At 58.5% G+C, this 16558-nt stretch overlaps 1 protein-coding gene across 3 annotated transcripts; it reads left to right on the plus strand.

Moving 5' to 3' along the window:
- Positions 1 to 726: 726 nt before the first annotated feature.
- Positions 727 to 14073, plus strand: NES (nestin). Of its 3 annotated transcripts, none has more exons than XM_063176234.1 (5): positions 727 to 1754; positions 3176 to 3300; positions 4464 to 4537; positions 7377 to 9132; positions 9202 to 14073. In XM_063176234.1, exons 1-5 carry the CDS (start codon positions 936 to 938, stop codon positions 13295 to 13297), a joined length of 6870 nt encoding a protein of 2289 aa, XP_063032304.1. In that variant the 5' UTR covers positions 727 to 935; the 3' UTR covers positions 13298 to 14073. The 3 variants fall into 3 exon arrangements, with proteins under 3 accessions (XP_063032304.1, XP_063032303.1, XP_063032302.1); XM_063176233.1 differs by having other exon boundaries at positions 7377 to 8879; positions 8916 to 14073; XM_063176232.1 differs by having other exon boundaries at positions 7377 to 14073.
- Positions 14074 to 16558: the final 2485 nt, after the last annotated feature.

Here is a 16558-nt window from a genome sequence, read left to right on the forward strand (position 1 = left end):
AGTGTAAAAGCACACAAGAGTAAAAGGGTAAGAGAGTAAAAAGGATAAGAGAGTGAAGTTCCCGTTACAATACAATAAATCTTCTGTGCTGAATATTCTAATTCTCACTAACCAATCTAGTACAAGATACAAATCCTATAGCATTCACATACAGCCTGTAAGAATCATTACATCACCATACTGTGTTGCATTTAAAACCCTAAAAACTCCTCTTTGCATCTCTTCTGCTAAGCCTAAAAACTGCTCTGTGGAAACCCCAAAAACTCCTATTTGGAGTAGTTTTAAACCCTAAAAACTCCTCTTTGGACCCCTTCTGCCAAGCTGGCAGGGTCTGCTCTGAGCCTTGGAGCTGTCTGCAAGCAGAGGGTGTTGTTCCATCAATAGGGGATCACCTTCAGTCCAGCCACGCCATTGTTTTCCAGGTGTTCAGTAACTAAAGGATCTCAAAGCTTGCTTTAATTTCAATCTCACAGTTTCTATATTCTCAAAAATTTTTTTTTTTTTTTTTTTTTGCTAGACAATCATATTTATAAGGCTTTCCTGTTCCATCTTCCCCAACACAGGGATGATGCAGCCGGGCTGGGCATCTGCCAAGTGCCCTTGGACACCTCCCAAACTCCTCGCCGAGCCCCAGGGCAGCCCTCCAGCTCCCTGGCACGGCCCTCGGGCTTTAGGGAGAGGATCCAAGCCCTCAAATCACCCTCCTGATTGAGGGCTTGGAAGTGGGAAGCGGCACCACGCTCTTCCTCACGGCCGGGAAATCTGAGCCCGGCGCGGAGCCCACGTGGGCTCGGCTGTGCAAGGGTTAAACGCAGCTGCTCGTCCGGGTCTCGGGGGCCTCCCACTCGGCAGGCAGGGTATGAATAGCTGCGCTCCCCTCTGCTCGCCGGCACTCTCTGCTTCCCTCCCCGCCTTCCCCTCCTCATCCTCCCACGATGGCCATGCTGAGCGCGGAGAGTTTGGCGGCGCCCAGAGCCCTGGGAGAGGAATCGCTGCAGATGTGGGACCTCAACAAGCGCCTGGAGGCCTACCTGGCCCGCGTGAAGTTCCTGGAGGAGGAGAACGAGGTGCTGCGAGCCGAAATCCAGAGCAGCAAGAGCGGCCGGGCGGGGGAATCGTGGAGGGCCAAGTACGAGGAGGAGCTGCGAGCGCTGCGGGATGCGCTGGATGTCGCCTTCAGGGACAAATGCACGGCCGAGCTGGCCAGGGACAACCTCTACGAGGAGGTGCAGCAGGTGAGGAGCAGGTGCCAGAAGGAGCAGGCAGCCCGAGAAGCAGCCAAGAAGGAGCTGTCCTTGAGCAGGAAGGAGCTGGAGGAGGAGAGGAGAGCGCAGATCTGGCTCAAGGAGAGAGCGGCGCAGCTGGAGAAGGAGGTGCAAGCCCTGCTGGAGGTGCACGAGGAGGAGAAAGCGGGGCTGGACCAGGAGATCGCCACTTTCTCGCACAGCCTGGAGAGTTTCCGCTGTGCCCCCGTGGCCCTGCAGCCCGTGGAGGTGGAGGATTACTCCAAGAGGCTCTCGGAGATCTGGAAAGGGGCGGTGGAGACCTACAAGGCAGAGGTGGCTCAGCTGGAAGGTTCCCTGTGCCAGGCCAAGGAGAACCTGTGGAAGGCGGTGGAGGACAACCAGCAGAGCCAGCTGCAGCTGCAGCACCTGGAGAAGGACCTGGCGGGGCTCAAAGCTCGCAAGGAGATGCTGGAGGAGAGCCTGGCCCGGCAGTGGCAGGAGCAGCGCGGGGAGGCGGAAAAGTTCCAGGCGAGTGAAAAATCCCCAGGGGAGGGGACAGCAGAGGGGCTGGGGGTGCTGGGTGGGCACACAGGGCACGACCCTGAGCAAAGAGATGCGAGAGATGGATGGGGGGAGGCGAACAGAGCGAGCTAGCCCCAGGGAAGGGAGGGAGGATGAGCTCAGAGGAAGAGCAAAGCGGCTTGGGGACATCTCAAAGCGGCTTGGGGACATCTCTGTCCCTGGGGACAACAGACACCCGGGGTCACCAAACTGCAGCGGAGCAGCAGCAGCCACCGGGGGCTCCCCCAGAACCCCTGCCCGCGTTCGGGGTGAGGATCCCGGGGCAGCCGCAGCCCCCGGTGTGCGGGAAGGACAAACTCCCAAAAACTCCCTCCGAGTTCGCCGCAGCTGCGACCCGACAGCTGCAAAAGCCATTCAGCGCAGGGAGGAGGAGGCGGAACGGGCTGGAAATACCGGGAGCGGCGTCAGCACCGCCCGGGGAAGGGTCTCCCTTTGTTCCAGCTGCTGGGAGCAGCCCTGGGTGTCCCGGGGCAGAGGATGCCGCCGCCTCCGCTGCTCTAATGAAAGTTATTTCTTTCCCACGCTGGTTGTGAATCAGCCCGGCCTTTCCTCCCTCTTCCCGTCCCCTTTCAGCCCTGCTCATTTCCCTCACCCTCAGCCCCCGGGGCTAAAATGAGCTCCGGGGCTCATCCCTGAGCATCCTGCGGGCATCAGCGGAGCCACCGAGCCCTGCCCAGGTCCGCGGGGTTCGGGCAGGGCTGGGGGTGACCGTGCCCATGGAGTTGGTTCTTTCCCTCGCTGTGAATCAATCAGCCCGGCCTTTCCTCCCTCTTCCAGTCCCCTTTCAGCCCTGCTCTTCTCCCCCATCCTCAGCCCCCTGTGCTAAAATGAGCTCCGGGGCTCATCCCTGCGGGGATCCTGAACCCCGCGGGGACCGGTGGAGGTCAGGAAGGGCTGGGGGTGACCCTGACCCCCCTGTGGTGCCTGCAGCTGCCCATGAAGTTGTTTCTTTTCCACCTGGCCATGAATCATCAGCCCGGCCTTTCCTCCCTTTTCTCCCCCACCCTCAGCCCCCGGTGCTAAATTGAGCTCCGGGCTCATCCCTGAGCATCCTGCGGGGATCCCGAATCCCGCAGGGGTCAGGGGAACTCAGGAAGGGCTGGGGGTGACCTAGCTGACCACGGAGGCCCTGAAGCAGGAGCAGCAGAGCCATGGAGTTGTTTCTTTCCCAATCAGCCCGGCCTTTCCTCCCTCATCCCATCCCCTGCTCTTCTCCCCCATCCTCAGCCCCTGGTGCTAAATTGAGCTCCGGGCTCCTCATCCCTGAGCATCCTCCGGGGATCCCGAACCCCGCGGGGACCAGGGGGGCTCTGCCAGGGCTGGGGGTGACCCTGGCCGCCCCCTGACCCCCCCTGTGGTGCCCACAGCTGGCCATGGAGGCCCTGGAGCAGGAGCAGCAGAGCCTGCGGGCGCAGATCGCGCGGGTGCTGGAGGACAGGCAGCAGCTGATGCACCTCAAGATGTCCCTGAGCCTGGAAGTGGCGACCTACAGGTGAGCCCCGGCTGGGCACAGGTGGGCACAGGTGGGCACCGCAGGGACGGCCCCGTGCCCCTCGAGCGGGCCCTTCCTTCCAGATGGCCCCGCACGGAGGGGCCGTGGGCACGATTAGCATGAGAATGGGGCTGGCCCTGCGCGGCCGAGCGTGATGTCACCGTGCGGGGACACTGATCCGGGCCGCGGGGGGAGGGGAGGGCAGGGGGCACGGCAGCCAGGGGGGCTCCTTCGGGCTCCGCAGCGAGCCGTGCCAGGGCGGCGGGACCGGCCGTGCCTCAGTTTCCCCGCCCTGTGTCCAGCAGAAGCAGCCGTGCCTCAGTTTACCCGCCCTGTGTTCAGCAGAAGCAGCCGTGCCTCAGTTTACCCGCCCTGTGTCCAGAGCAGCACAACTCCCGTGCCTCAGTTTACCCACCCTGATGCCCTGTGCCCATAGAAGCACATCCAGCCGTGCCTCAGTTTACCCGCCCCGATGCCCCCTGTGTCCATAGCAGCAGAAGCAGCTGTGCCTCAGTTTACCCACCCTGACACTGTGTCCAGAGCACCTCAAGCTCCCGTGCCTCAGTTTACCTGCCCTGACCCCCTGTGTTTAGCGCACCAGAGCAGCACATCCAGCCGTGCCTCAGTTTACCCACCCTGATGCCCTGTGTGTCCAGAGCAGGAAAGCAGCCGTGCCTCAGTTTACCCACTCTGACACTGTCCAGAACAGCACAGGCAGCCGTGCCTCAGTTTACCCGCCCTGTGTCCATAGAAACACATCCAGCTGTGCCTCAGTTTACCCACCCTGTATCCATAGAAACACATCCAGCTGTGCCTCAGTTTACCTGCCCTGATGCCACAAGCACCTGTGCCTCAGTTTACCCACCCCGATGCCCCCTGTGCCCATAACAGCAGAACCAGCCGTGCCTCAGTTTACCCACACTGTGTCCATAGAAACCCATCCAGCTGTGCCTCAGTTTACCCACCCTGATGCCCCCTGTGCCCATAACAGCAGAACCAGCTGTGCCTCAGTTTACCCGCCCTGTGTCCAGCAGAACCAGCCGTGCCTCAGTTTCCCCGCCCTGTGTCCATAGCATCGTGGGGGCAGCCGTGCCTCAGTTTCCCCACGCCGGGGTGCCCGGGGAGCCCCCTGCAGCACCCCCAGCCCCTCTGCTCTCCCCCAGGACCCTGCTGGAAGCCGAGAGCAGCCGCCTGCAGGTGCCCGCCGGGGAATTCAGGGTGACAAACGGGCTGAGAGGTAAGGGACCCCCGGTGCCACCCCTGGAGGGGTTAAATGGGTTAAAATGTGGATTTAGGCACCTTTTCCTGAAGGGTTAAATGGGTTTAAATGTGGATTTAGGCACCTTTTTCTGGGGAGTTAAATGGGTTTAAATGTGGATTTATGCACCTTTTCCTAAAGGGTTAAATGGGTTAAAATGTGGATTTAGGCACCTTTTCCTGAAGGGTTAAATGGGTTTAAATGTGGATTTAGGCACCTTTTCCTGGGGAGTGAAATGGGTTTAAATGTTGGTTTAGGCACCTTTTCCTGAAGGGTTAAATGGGTTTAAATGTGGATTTAGGCACCTTTTCCTGGGGAGTTAAATGGGTTTAAATGTGGATTTAGGCACCTTTTCCTGGGGGGGGTTAAATGGGTTTAAATGTGGATTTAGGCACCTTTTCCTGAAGGGTTAAATGGGTTTAAATGTGGGTTTAGGCACCTTTTCCTTGGGGGGTTAAATGGCTTAAAATGTGGATTTAGGCACCTTTTCCTTGGGGGGTTAAATGGGTTTAAATGTGGATTCAGACAAATTTTCCTGGTGGGGGTCAGATGTGTTTAAATGTGGATTTAGGCACCTTTTCCTGAAGAGTTAAATGGATTTAAATGTGGATTTAGACACCTTTTCCTGGGGAGTTAAATGTGTTTAAATGTGGATTTAGGCACCTTTTCCTGAAGGGTTAAATGGGTTAAAATGTGGATTTAGGCACCTTTTCCTGGGGGGTTAAATGGGTTTAAATGTGGATTTAGGCACCTTTTCCTAAAGGGTTAAATGGGTTAAAATGTGGATTTAGGCACCTTTTCCTGAAGGGTTAAATGGGTTTAAATGTGGATTTAGGCACCTTTTCCTTGGGGGGTTAAATGGCTTAAAATGTGGGTTTAGGCACCTTTTCCTGAAGGGTTAAATGGATTTAAATGTGGATTCAGACAAATTTTCCTGGGGGGCTTAAATGGGTTTAAATGTGGATTAAGGCACCTTTTCCTTGGGGGGTTAAATGGGTTTAAATGTGGATTTAGACACCTTTTTCTGGGGAGTTAAATGGGTTTAAATGTGGATTCAGACAATTTTTCCTGGTGGGGGTTAAAGGGCTTTAAATGTGGATTTAGGCACCTTTTCCTGAAGGGTTAAATGGGTTTAAATGTGGGTTTAGACACCTTTTCCTGAAGGGTTAAATGGGTTTAAATGTGGGTTTAGGCACCTTTTCCTGAAGTGTTAAATGGGTTTAAATGTGGATTTAGGCACCTTTTCCTGAAGGGTTAAATGGGTTTAAATGTGGATTTAGGCACCTTTTCCTGAAGGGTTAAATGGGTTTAAACGTGGATTTAGACACATTTTCCTGGGGAGGTTAGATGTGTTTAAATGTGGATTCAGACACATTTTCCTGGAGAGTTTAGATATTTTTAAATGTGGATTCGGACACATTTCCCTGCATTTTCCTGGGGGGAGTTTAAATGTGTTTAAATGTGGATTCAGACACATTTTCCTGCATTTTCTTGGGGAAGTTTGCATGTGTTTAAATGTGGATTTAGACACATTTTCCTGGGGAGGTTACATGTGTTTAAATGTGGATTCAGACACATTTTCCATGGGGAGGTTAGATATTTTTAAATGTGGATTCGGACACATTTCCCTGCATTTTCCTGGGGGGAGTTTAAATGTGTTTAAATGTGGATTCAGACACATTTCCCTGCATTTTCCTGGGGAAGTTTGCATGTGTTTAAATGTGGATTTAGACACATTTTCCTGGGGAGGTTAGATGTGTTTAAATGTGGATTCAGACACATTTCCCTGCATTTTCCTGGGGAAGTTTGCATGTGTTTAAATGTGGATTTAGACACATTTTCCTGGGGAGGTTAGATGTGGTTAAATGTGGATTCGGACACATTTCCCTGCATTTTCCTGGGGAAGTTTGCATGTGTTTAAATGTGGATTTAGACACATTTTCCTGGGGAGGTTAGATGTGTTTAAATGTGGATTCAGACACATTTCCCTGCATTTTCCTGGCAGCGATAGGAAGGTGTGAACAGCATCCAGGGGGCTCTTGGCACGGGGCTCACAGCCCAGATAAGCCTTATCTGCTCCTTCACCAGCCTTATCTGCTCCTTTGCCTCGTTTTTAATTCCCTTCCTTTCATGGGAAGGGCAGCACAGGACGGGAGGGCTGTGCTAACAAGCTGAGCATTTCCTTTTTCCTCACAACAAACCAAACAAAAAAAAAAAAAAGAAAATCCCAAGGAAAGCTTTGTCACCTGCACGCTTGTGGCTGCAGCTGGGTGTGATGGAGTTCATAGAGGATGAGGGAAGAGATGAGGATCTGACTCCATGTTTCAGAAGGCTTGATTTATTATTTTATTATATATTTTATATTAAAACTATACTAAAAGAATAGGAGAAAGGATTTCATCAGCAGGCTGGCTAAGAATAGAAAAAGAAAGAATGGATAACAAAGGTTTGTGGCTGGGACAGAGTCCGAGCCAGCTGACTGTGATTGGCCATTAATTAGAAACAATCAACGTGGGCTAATCAGAGATGCACCTGTTGCATTCCACAGCAGCAGATAACCATTGTTCACATTTTGTTCCTGAGGCCTCTCAGCTTCTCAGGAGAAAAAATCCTAAGGAAAGGATTTTCCATAAAAGATGTCTGCGACAGCTGGGCACGAATCCCCCGGGAGCAGCAGCATCAGGAGGGAGGAATTTCCCACTTTCCAAGAAGGAGCTGGTTAAAAATAAAAATAAAAATAAAAATAGGAGAGGGGGCATTGAGAGGGAGCCAAGGCAGGGCTGGGAGAGGCTCACGGGTTCCTCCTTGCTCTTTTCAGATCTCAAACTGGAGCTGGGCAGCAGCAAAGCATCGCCAGCGAGCCCCGAGGCCAGGCGGGTGCTGCCCTGCACCCCCTTGCCCAGGGTGACCAAACACCCCCAAAGTGCCACCCTGACACCCCAAAGCGCCAGGGAGCTCCAGAAAATCACCCCAGCCCTCCGTGGCAGTGCCGCCAGCAGGGTTGGGGGGCTGGGGGCTCTCCCACCCAGCCCGCCCCAGGCAGGCAGAGCCTCCCTCGCCCTCTCCCCCGAGCAGGAGAGCTGTGGGGTGGAAGGCCCAGCCTGGCCAGGAGGAGATGAGGCAGCAATGAGCCCAGGGATGGAGTGTGCCCTGCCCAGAGCCTCTGGGGACAGTGGCAGTGCCAGCCTGCAGCCCCTGGGAGATGCCCACAGACTGCAGTACCCGGCCCAGCTGGTCAGCGAGGCGCTGGAGGACGCCCTCAAGGAGATGGGAGATGATGCCCAGCCCCAAGAGGAGCCCACGCCCAGCTCCACGTGGGATGTCCGTGCTCCCAGCCCCGTTTTCCCCACCAAGGCTGTGCCAGAGGGGCCTGGGGAAGGGCAGGAGGGATGTGAGGATGAGGAGAAGGTTGGGGAGGTGATGCTCCAGGGGCTGGCGAAGGAGAGCAGCACCCTGCAGGACACAGCTCCATCCCCACCAAGCGTGGACCCTCCCTTGGGGAGCCAGGAAGATCTGGGAGCATGGGAGGAAGAGGAAGAGGAGGAAGAGGAGGAAGAGGTCCCTGCTGTGCTGAGCCCAAGGGATGCAGAAATGGAGGCCCAGGAAGGGGATGAGGACCTGCCTGGGCAGCCAGAGAGCAGCTGGGAAAAGCCAGAGGAGCAAAGGACACAAACCCCCAGCACGGAGCCTTCACACCCCTCCGAGGATGAGGAGGAGGAGCAGGGAGATGTCCAGCAGGAAGGAACAGATGGGCAAGAGGAGAAATGTCCCCACAGAGAAGTGGAGAAATGTCCCCACAGAGAAGTGGAGAAATGTCCCCACAGAGAAGTGGAGAAATGTCCCCACAGAGAAGTGGAGAAATGTCCCCACAGAGAAGTGGAAGCTGCTGGTGCTGTCCTCGTTCAAAGCCACCAGGCTCTGCCCACAGAAGGTCACCTGGAGCAGGACTTTGCTGATGCGGGGCAGGAAAGGGCTGAGCAGCACAAAATGCCCAGGTGTGAGGTGGACCTGGCTGCAGAGCAGGGAAGGGAGCAGGAGCTGTGCCCGGAGCAGGAGCCCTCGGGTGCCCCTGAGGCCATCCCAGCAGAGGAGCCTCCCACGGGAGCTGGAGGAGATGCTGGGGCAGGGGAGGGGGAGAAGGCAGAGGCCAGCAGGGAGCTGCTGGGAGAGGAGGATCACGGGGTGGGACAGGACCCCATGGCAGGAGAAGACCTTGGGGCAGGAGAAGGCTCTGAGGCAGGAGAAGATCTTGGGGCAGGAGACCATGAGGCAGGAGAAGATCTTGGAGCAGAATATCTTGGGGCAGGAGAAGGCTCTGGGACAGGAGAAGATCTTGGGGCAGGAGAAGACCGTGGAGCAGGAGAAGATCTTGGGGCAGGAGAAGATCTTGGGGCAGGAGAAGGCTCCAAGTTAGGAGAATGCTCTGAGGCAGGAGAAGATCTTGGGGCAGAATTTCTTGGGGCAGGAGAAGATCTTGGGGAAGGAGAAGGTTCCAAGTTAGGAGAAGACCATGGGGCAGGAGACCATGAGGTAGGAGAAGATCTTGAGGCAGAATATCTTGGGGCAGGAGAAGACTCTGGGACAGGAGAAGATTTTGGGGCAGGAGAAGTTCTTGGGGCAGAAGATCTTGGGGCAGGAGAAGGCTCTGAGGCAGAAGTTCTTGGGGCAGGAGACCATGAGGCACGAGAAGACTCCAAGCCAGGAGAAGAGCATGGGGTAGGAGAAGATCTTGGGGCAGGAGAAGGCTCCAGGTTAGGAGAATGCTCTGAGGCAGGAGAAGATCTCGGGGCAGAATTTCTTGGGGCAGGAGAAGATCTTGGGGCAGGAGAAGGCTCCAAGATAGGAGAAGACCATGGGGCAGGAGAAGACCATGGGGCAGGAGACCATGAGGCAGGAGAAGATCTTGGGGCAGAATTTCTTGGGGCAGGAGAAGATCTTGGGGAAGGAGAAGGTTCCAAGTTAGGAGAAGACCGTGGGGCAGGAGAAGACCATGGGGCAGGAGAAGACCATGGGGCAGGAGAGGCAGGTGAGACCCTGGAGGGGGACAGCAGAGCCCCAGAGGAGCCTGAGGAGCTGCAGGAAGGAGAGGAGGAGGAACAGGAGGGGCTGGAGCCAGCAGAGGAGCCCTGGGCACAGGAGGGTGACCATGGCAGTGCCCAAGAGCCCTGGGAGGTGACAGCAGGGGACACGGAGGGACCAGGACAGCCAGCCTGGGCGGGTGCCACGCTGGAAAGGGAGCAGAGAGGTGGCACAGGGCCAGCAGAGCTGGAGGAGGCCCAGGAGGATGACGAAGGAGATGCCAGGAGGCAGGAGATGAGGCAGCAGCAGGCGCTGGCACAGGCTGAGCTGGCACAGCTGGGCAGCGTGGCACAGCCTGTGCCAACCTCTCCTGGTGCCCCTGGGCACAGCCAGGAGCTGGCAGAGGCTCCAGGGGAGCTGGGGCAGGTGCCAGGTGCCAGCACTGAGTGGGCATTAGAGGGGACCCCCAGAGACACGGAGCTGGCAGAGCTGGAGGGCTCAGAGCTGGTGGCACCTGGGCAGGTGCCAGGTGAGAACAGCGAGTGGGCATTGGAGGAAGCCACCAGAGATCCAGAGCTGGTGGCACTGGGGCAAGTGCCAGGTGCCAGCGCTGAGTGGGCATTAGAGGAGACCCCCAGAGACACAGAGCCCCCAGAATTGGAGAGCTCAGGGCTGGTGGCACCGGGGCAAATGCCAGGTGAGTGGGCATTGGAGGAAACCACCAGAGACACAGAACCCCCAGAATTGGAGAGCTCAGGGCTGGTGGCACCGGGACAGGTGCCAGGTGCCAGTGCTGAGTGGGCACTGGAGGAAACCCCCAGAGACACAGAACCCACACAACTGGAGAGCTCAGGGCTGGTGCCAGGTGAGTGGGCATTAGAGGAGACCCCCAGAGACACAGAACCCACACAACTGGAGAGCTCAGAGCTGGTGGCACCTGGGCAGGTGCCAGGTGAGAACAATGAGTGGGCACTGGAGGAGACCCCCAGAGACACAGAACCCCCAGAATTGGAGAGCTCAGGGCTGGTGGCACCGGGGCAGGTGCCAGGTGAGTGGGCACTGGAGGAGACCCCAAGGAGCCCAGAGCTGGCAGTGGGCACGGGCAGGAGGGTGGAGCTGGAGGACACCCTGCCCGACAGCACCCCCCTGCACCTCTACCAGCAGGAGATGCCAATGGGCACACCCAGCCCAGACCCTCCAGAGGGCAAGGACACCACGGGCACAGCTCCTGTGTGTGCCACAGCCCAGCAGGGCCAAGGGAGGCACCGGCCACCAGCTGCCAGCGCGCCAGAGGAGGAGGAAGAGGAGGGTGATGAAGAGGAGGAAGGCTATTTCATGGTCTCTGCTCCCGGCCAAGAGGTGTCCAGCTCAGAGGAAGCCGAGATCCCGGAGGACTTTGAAGAAATTCAAGTGGACACAGCTGAAGGCGGCCAAGATGGTCTGGGGGCTCCTGGGGAAGCATCTGCAGGGCCAGAGGAGGGCACAGAGCACCTGGAGCTGCTGGCTGCAGGAGCAGATGAGGGTATGGAGGTGCCCACTGAGGTGCCCGAGGATGAGGAGGGCACTGCTGAGCTGGAGGAAGGCCCAGAAGAAGATCCAAACTGCCTTGGGGTGGTGAGACCATCATCAGGAGGTTCTGGTGAGCCAACCCAGGGTGCCACAGGCTCTGCAGAAGAGCACCCAGAAGATCCACATGAGGAGCTCCACAGCACAGCTGAGCTGGAGGAAGGCCCAGAAGAAGACCCCAGCTCTGTGGGGATGGTGGAACCATCATCAGGAGGTTCTGGAGAGCCAACCCAGGGTGCCACAGGCTCTGCAGAAGAGCACCCAGAACATCTGGCTGCTGATCTAGATGATGGTATGGAGGTGCCCACTGAGGAACCTGAGGTGCCCGAGGATGAGGAGGGCACTGCTGAGCTGGAGGAAGGCCCAGAAGAAGACCCCAGCTGCTTTGGGGTGGTGGGACCATCATCAGGAGGTTCTGGTGAGCCAACAGCGTGGCAGGGACCAGAGCACCAAGAAGATCCACATGAGGAGCTCCACAGCACAGCTGAGCTGGAGGAAGGCCCAGAAGAAGATCCAAACTGCTTTGGGGTGGTGGGACCATCATCACGAGGTTCTGGTGAGCCAACAGCGTGGCAGGGACCAGAGCACCCAGAAGATCCACATGAGGAGCTCCACAGCGCAGCTGAGCTGGAAGGGGATGCCAGGACCCCGGGGCTGGCAGGGCAGGAGCAGGAGGAAGATGAGGATGAGGATGAGCCCAGCACGGCTCCCCACGACCCGAGCAAGGCCAGAGCAGAGCTCCAGGCCCAGGCAGGGCCTGGTGGAGCAGAGCAGCCCCTGGAGGAGCAGCCGGGCACGGAGGAGGAGGGAGCCCTGGGCAGCAGCGGGAGCCTGGGGCAGGGAGGTTCTCCAGAGGTGACCCCAGACATCCCTGACACAGCCCAGCTGCCCGTGGACATCGTGGAAGCCTCGGGGATTCTGGAGATCGTTGAGCAGGCGCTGGAGCTCAACCAGGAGCTGATGGGGGAGAGGCTGGCAGAGGCTGGGCAGGGTCCTGGCACGAGAGAGCTGTCCTGGGATGGAGGAGAACGCCCTGAACCCTCCTGGGATGGAGGAGAACGCTCTGAACCCTCCTGGGATGGAGGAGAACGCCCTGAGCCCTCCTGGGATGGAGGAGAACGCCCTGAACCATCCCGGGATGGAGGAGAACGCCCTGAACCATCCCGGGATGCAGAAGAAGACCCTGAGGTGTCCTGGGATGCAGAAGAAGACTCCAAACTCTCCCGGGATGCAGAAGAAGGCTCTCAGCTCTCCCGGGATGCAGAGGAAGGCTCCAAACTCTCCCAGGATGCAGAGGAAGACTCTGAGCTCTACCAGGGTGAAGGAGAACACCCCAAGCTCTCCCAGGATGCAGAAGAAGACTCTCAGCTCTCCCAGGATGCAGAGGAACACCCCGAGTTCTCACAGGATGCAGAGGAACACCCCGAGCTCCCCTGGGATGCAGAAGAAGACTCCAAACTCTCTCAAGATGCAGAGGAAGACCCCGAGATGTCCCGAGATGAGGAGGAAGGCTCAGAGCTGTCCCGGGATGCAGGAAAACACCCCGAGCTGTCCCGGGATGCAGAAGAAGGCTCCAAACTCTCCCGGCATGCAGAGGAACACCCCAAACTCCCCAGGGATGCAGAGGAAGACCCCGAGTTCTCCCAGGATGCAGAGGAACACCCCAAACTGCCCCGGGATGCAGAAGAAGGCTCCAAACTCCCCCGAGATGCAGAGGAACACCCCGAGCTCCCCCAGGACGCAGAGGAACACCCCAAACTCCCCCGGGATGCAGAGGAAGACCCCGAGCTGTCCCGGCATGAGGAGGAAGGCTCCTCCTTGTCCTCCTCCAGCGAGGAGGAGCCCACGGTGCAGGAGGCCCCGGAGGGCGAGCCCCGGGCTCACAACGGGCTGCCCAGCCCGGAGGAGCTGCCCGAGTTCACCGAGGAGCTGCTGAACGGCACCTCCAGCACGGCCCCGGCGCAGGAAACACCCTGGGAGCCCTCGGGGGTGGTGCCAGCGCAGATAGCCAGCCCTGGGGATGGCAGTGCCACCAAGCCTCAGGGGGATGGCAGCCTCAGGGGGAAGCAGCTGAGCCCCGTGTCCCCTGTTCTGGGTGAGGGTGTCCTGAGCCTCGCAGCCCAGCAGCAGCCCTGCTCCTCAGGGGACGAGTGACAGAACCTTCTGGTGGCCCCTTCCTGCCAGGACCCCGTTGTTCCCCCTCATCCCACCCCTTATCCCCGTCTCCCCGTGGGTTTTTCACGTGTTTGTGTGGAATTTTTGCGCCCCTTTATCAGAGTGAAGAACCGCCAAGTTTTGTTGTCTCACAGCCCACCCAAATTCTCACGTTTGCTCTGGGATCCTTGCTTCGTTTTGAGTTTCCTCCTGGGTGGGTTGCCTGCAGGAACCCACCTGCTATTTAATTTAAACTCAGTGTTTCCCCATTCCCTGCAGGATTCCCTCTCCAATTCCTCCAGGACGTCCAGCTGGACCTTAGGGACTCCACCAAACTCCCAAACTGCACCCTGGCACTCAGCATTTTGGGGTACATCACCCCAGGCTGACCCTGGGTTTTTTACATGTTTGTGTGGATTTTTTGCCTTTTCACCCTTTTTCAGCGTGAAGAACCACCAAGTTCTGTTGCACCCTCACGGCCCACCCAAATTCTCACGTTTGCTCTGGGATCCTTGCTTCATTTTGAGTTTCCTCCTGGGTGGGTTGCTGTGCTGTATTTAATTTAAACTCTGTGTTTCCTCATTCCCTGCAAGATTCCCTCTCCAATTCCTCCAGGATGTCCAGCTGGACCTTAGGGACCCCCCCAAACTCCCAAACTGCACCCTGGGACTCGGCATTTTGGGCTACATCACCCCAGGCTCGCCAGCCCGACCCTGGGGGCTGAGCCACGCTGGATGTACCCAAAATTAATTTAATAAAGCCTCATCCTCCCCTCAGGGCTGGCTCTCCTCACTCTGGGCCAGGGCAGGGCACTGATGGGGGCTGGTTGGGGCTGGGATGGTGCCCTGGTGGGGATCCTGGGGGCAGGGTGTGGGTGCAGGGTGGGTGGGACGGTGCTGCCCCATCTCTGGGACAATGCACAGCCCTGGAGCTTCGTGGCCACCATCCCTGGGGTGGTGCAGCCCCCCAGGGCTATGGAAATGCTTGAGCAGGCGCTGGAGCTCAACCAGGAGCTGATGGAGGGAGGGTGGGCAGGGTTTGTAACCAGTTTGCCACCCCAGTGCCAGGATGGTGCAGCCCCCCAGGACAATGCCCCCAGGAGGATGCTCCTCCATTCCCAGGGTGCTGCAGCCCCCAGGACAATGCAGCCCCCCGGGACAATGCCTCCAGGGCGTATTCCCCCATTCCCAGGGTGATGCCCCCACGAGGATATTCCCCCATTCCCAGGGTGATACCCCAAGGGGGATGCTCCCCCATTCCCAAGGTGATACCCCAAGGGGGATGCTCCCCCATTCCCAAGGTGATACCCCAAGGGGGATGCTCCCCCATTCCCAGAGTGCTGCAGCCCCCAGGGCAATGCCCCAGGAGGGTTTTCCTCCATTCCCAGGCTGATGCAATCCCCATGGGGATGTTCCCCCATTCTCAGGGTGATGGAGCCTCCAGGAAGATGCAGCCCCCCAGGGCAATGGCCCCAGGAGGGTCTTCCCCCATTCCCAGAGTGCTGCAGGCCCCAAGATGTTTCTCCTCCATTCCCAGAGTGCTGCAGCCCCCAGGACGATGCCCTCAGTGGGGTGTTCCTCCATTCCCAGGGTGATGCAGCCCCCAGGGCAATGCCCTCAGGAGGGTTTTCCCCCATTCCCAGGGTGGTGCAGACCCCAGGGACAATTCAGCCCTCAAGGCAATGCCCCCAGGAGGAGCTTCCCCCATTCCCAGGGTGACACCTCAGGAGGATTCTCCCCCATTCCCAGGGTGATACCCCAAGGGGGATGTTCCCCCATTCCCAGGGTGATGATGGAGCCTCCAGGAAGATGCAGCCCCCCAGGGCAATGGCCCCAGGAGGGTCTTCCCCCATTCCCAGAGTGCTGCAGGCCCCAAGATGTTTCTCCTCCATTCCCAGAGTGCTGCAGCCCCCAGGACGATGCCCTCAGTGGGGTGTTCCTCCATTCCCAGGGTGATGCAGCCCCCCAGGGCAATGCCCTCAGGAGGGTTTTCCCCCATTCCCAGGGTGGTGCAGACCCCAGGGACAATTCAGCCCTCAAGGCAATGCCCCCAGGAGGAGCTTCCCCCATTCCCAGGGTGACACCTCAGGAGGATTCTCCCCCATTCCCAGGGTGATACCCCAAGGGGGATGTTCCCCCATTCCCAGGGTGATGATGGAGCCTCCAGGAAGATGCAGCCCCCCAGGGCAATGGCCCCAGGAGGGTCTTCCCCCATTCCCAGAGTGCTGCAGGCCCCAAGATGTTTCTCCTCCATTCCCAGAGTGCTGCAGCCCCCAGGACGATGCCCTCAGTGGGGTGTTCCTCCATTCCCAGGGTGATGCAGCCCCCAGGGACAATTCAGCCCTCAAGGCAATGCCCCCAGGAGAAGGTTCCCCCATTCCCAGGGCGATGGAGCCCCCAGGATGATGCAGCCCCCAAGGCAATGCCTGCAGGAGGAGATTCCCCCATTCCCAGGGTGACACCCCCAGGAGGATTCTCCCCCATTCCCAGGGTGACACCCCAGGAGGATTCTCCCCCATTCCCAGGAGGATTCTCCCCCATTCCCAGGCTGATGCAGCCCCCAGAAGGATTTCCACCCATTCTCATGGTGACACCCCCAGGAGGATTCTCCCCCACTCCCAGGGTGATTCTCCCCCATTCCCAGGCTGATGCAGCCCCCAGAAGGATTCTCCCCCATTCTCATGGTGATGCAGCCCCCTGGGCTCACAGACCCCATCCCCCTGCGATGCTCCCCGACCCCCAGACCCCCGTCACCCCTCGAGGGGCTGCTCCCCCACCTCGGAGCTCCTCAGTCACCCCTCAAGGCTCGCTGCTGCCCATGAATTCCCCCGCTTTCCTCCTGGCCTGCCAACAGCAGCGGCCGGGATGCCAACCCAGCCCAGCCTGGCAGCGCCCCGAGCTCGATGTGGGCACCGTGCCCACTGAACCACCCGCACATCCCAGCCCTGGGAGCCACCAGAACCCCGTGGGCACCCCCCGAACCGGAGGGCGGTGGGCACAGGGGGGCTGCGAGGGGCTCAATCGCCCCGTTGTGCGGCCGGGCGTGGGGAGAGGCGCATAAATCAGCGCTGGGCTGGAAGAACGAGCTCCTTTGTGCCTGGCAAAGGGCTGAGTCACAGCCGGACAGGGCACACGGTGACTCGTTGGCACCCACGGGGGTGCTCGGCATCGCCCTGTGCCCGATTTAGCTCGGGGCTTCCCAGGGATGCTCAGAGGCAGGAGCGATAAGAAGCCGACATCGAGCTGCCTTCCTCCGAGAAAC

This window comes from Melospiza melodia, chromosome 25 (genome assembly GCF_035770615.1).
Source record: "Melospiza melodia melodia isolate bMelMel2 chromosome 25, bMelMel2.pri, whole genome shotgun sequence".
In the NCBI taxonomy this organism is placed as follows: domain Eukaryota; kingdom Metazoa; phylum Chordata; class Aves; order Passeriformes; family Passerellidae; genus Melospiza; species Melospiza melodia.